This window comes from Engraulis encrasicolus, chromosome 12 (genome assembly GCF_034702125.1).
Source record: "Engraulis encrasicolus isolate BLACKSEA-1 chromosome 12, IST_EnEncr_1.0, whole genome shotgun sequence".
Classification (NCBI taxonomy): domain Eukaryota; kingdom Metazoa; phylum Chordata; class Actinopteri; order Clupeiformes; family Engraulidae; genus Engraulis; species Engraulis encrasicolus.
In genome coordinates, this window is record NC_085868.1 from 19,357,769 (window position 1) to 19,360,268 (window position 2,500).

The 2,500-nt window shown below is 45.3% G+C and overlaps 1 protein-coding gene across 1 annotated transcript in view; it reads left to right on the forward strand.

Annotated features, from left to right (window-relative positions):
• The window catches only part of LOC134459387 (sushi, nidogen and EGF-like domain-containing protein 1), a 32,316-nt gene that overhangs the window by 14,618 nt on the left and 15,198 nt on the right, over window positions 1-2,500 (forward strand). The window contains exons 6-7 of the mRNA XM_063211729.1: window positions 579-674; window positions 1,782-1,877. Coding sequence (XP_063067799.1) covers window positions 579-674; window positions 1,782-1,877 — 192 coding nt within the window. The remainder of the gene's footprint in view (window positions 1-578; window positions 675-1,781; window positions 1,878-2,500) is intronic.

Sequence of the window (2,500 nt, forward strand, 5' to 3'; positions counted from 1 at the left end):
CAACAGACTCCACCTTCACTAGGTCCCCTGAAAATATAACTTAATTGTATTGCAAAGCGTGTCATATTTCATGTGAACCTGCATAACATTAAAATTATGTCAGGAGCCAGATAAGACGGCCTCAAGGGCTGTAAACGACTCTGGAGACAAAGGTTCCCCACCACTGGTTCATAGATTGATTGATTGATTGATTGATTAATTGATTGATTGATTGATTGATTGATTGATTGATTGATTGATTGATTGATTGATTGATTGATTGATTGGCGATGGCTTGGATCAGGTGGAGCAGCTCGGCAACCCGAAGGTTGCAGGTTTAAGCTCTGCCTGACCGCTCTGGCTGACCCCATCGATGTGTCCTTGAGCAAGATACTTAACCCCAAGCTGCTCCTGGTGGCAGGGTAGTACCCTGTGTGGCAGGTAGCCACTGCCACCAGTGTGTGAATGTGAGTGTGAGTGGGTGAATGTAATGTGAGGCATACAATGTAAAGCGTTTTGAGCGCTCAAAGAAGTGGAAAGGTGCCATATGAATGCAGTCCATTTACCATTTGATTGATTGATTGATGTGTTCGCTGCAGCTCTGTGTGACCCGGTGTGCCTGAATGGCGGTACCTGTCTACGGCCAAACACCTGCAGCTGCCCTCACGGCTTCTATGGCAACCAATGCCAGAATGGTAACCACGACAACATCATCTTTTCATTCTTCCATCCATCCATCCATCCAACTATCCACAGCATCCATGTGCAGGCACCTGTGAAGCAAAATGCACTCTTGACTTCCACATGCCCTCACAGACAATAAATGAATCAGTCAGCTTCGCCGGCAATTTGTTTGTACTTCAATCAGATACTAGCCTGGCGACGCCATGTACTTCCACCCAAAGATTTTAGCTCCGCGCAGTCTTGTGAAAGCCTCCTAGCTCGGTTCGCTCACTGTTTCAGCAAACAGTTGAGAGAGGTGACGCAGAACTCACCCGCAGAGTCTTTTATGGATTGTTTAAGATAACCTGATTCACAGTTTTGCTTTTGCAACACTATATCGTAGCAGTCATGCTAATAAAGCAAAACTTGAATTTTAATTTTAATTTGAATTCGGAACTCTAATTAATTTAAATTGCAGAGTAATGTCAGACCATCTCCCACCCTCCACGGAGACGGATTCCTCTTAGCTTTCGCCAGACTGATTGACGGAGTCAACTGTCGGTTATCGCTCAGGCTAATAAGATACATTGCATAGCAACGCATATGAGTCAATAACGTTTTTGGGTGGTTTTACGTCAGGTGAAGACAAAGACAATTCAATTCAATTCAATTCACTTCAATCCAATTCTGTTTATTCCCAAGACATGTGTCCAAATCCACACAAGACAGAGAGTACAAATACACATCAAGACAGACCAGGGGTCCGTTTCTCGATTCTTGTCGTTGCTAACCGTCTTAAGACCGCCTTACCGTTCCCTTGGATTCAGTGGTGAGCGTCGCTGTCGAGTTGAGTTGCTCTTACGAAGGACTTTGCTAACGACGATAGCAAAGACGCATTCGAGAAACGGATCCCAGGATAATCAAACAAAACAAAAAAACTACACAAAAAAAAAGAATTAAAATGTATAGACACATTTTATCCAATGAGCTCAAGACAATTAGGTATGGGAAGGGGAAGCCTATTCTTGTCTTACTTTTCCCCTCATATTTTGTCCCTTTTAATTTGTTTGCTTATTATTTTGTTTGTTGTTTTGTCGTTGTTTGTGTTCACTGTGTATGTTGACGGTGCACCGCCTCAGCCGTGTGCAACCCTCCCTGCAAGAACGGCGGCCGCTGCATCCGCAACAACGTCTGCACCTGTCTGGAGGGATACACTGGAAACCGCTGCGAGAGGAGTAAGTGTGTGTGTGTGTGTGTGTGTGTGTGTGTGTGTGTGTGTGTGTGTGTGTGTATGCGTGTGTGTGTGTGCCTGTCTGGAAACCAATGCATGGAGGAGTAAGTAGCAAATTTTCCACTCAACCCCCACCAAGCACCACGCTGTGTGTGTGTGTGTGTGTGTGTGTGTGTGTGTGTGTGTGTGTGTGTGTGTGTGTGTGTGTGTGTGTGTGTGTGTGTGTGTGTGTGTGTGTGTGTGTGTAGAAATGTGTGATTTTGAATGTGTGTGTGTGTGTGTGTGTGTGTGTGTGTGTGTGTGTGTGTGTGTGTGTGCGCGTGTGTGTGTGTGTGTGTGTGTGTGTGTGTGTGTGTGTGTGTGTGTGTGTGTGTGTGTGGAATACCACACTGCTCTCAGCATATGGGAGAGAAAATGAAGACAAATGGCTGACTTTTGTCGAGAAGTGAGTGAACGTGTGTGTGTGTGTGTGTGTGTGTGTGTGTGTGTGTGTGTGTGTGTGTGTGTGTGTGTGTGTGTGTGTAGAAATGTGTGATTTTGAATGTGTGTGTGTGTGTGTGTGTGTGTGTGTGTGTGTGTGTGTGTGTGTGTGTGTGTGTGTGTGTGTGTGTGTGTGTGTGTGTGTGT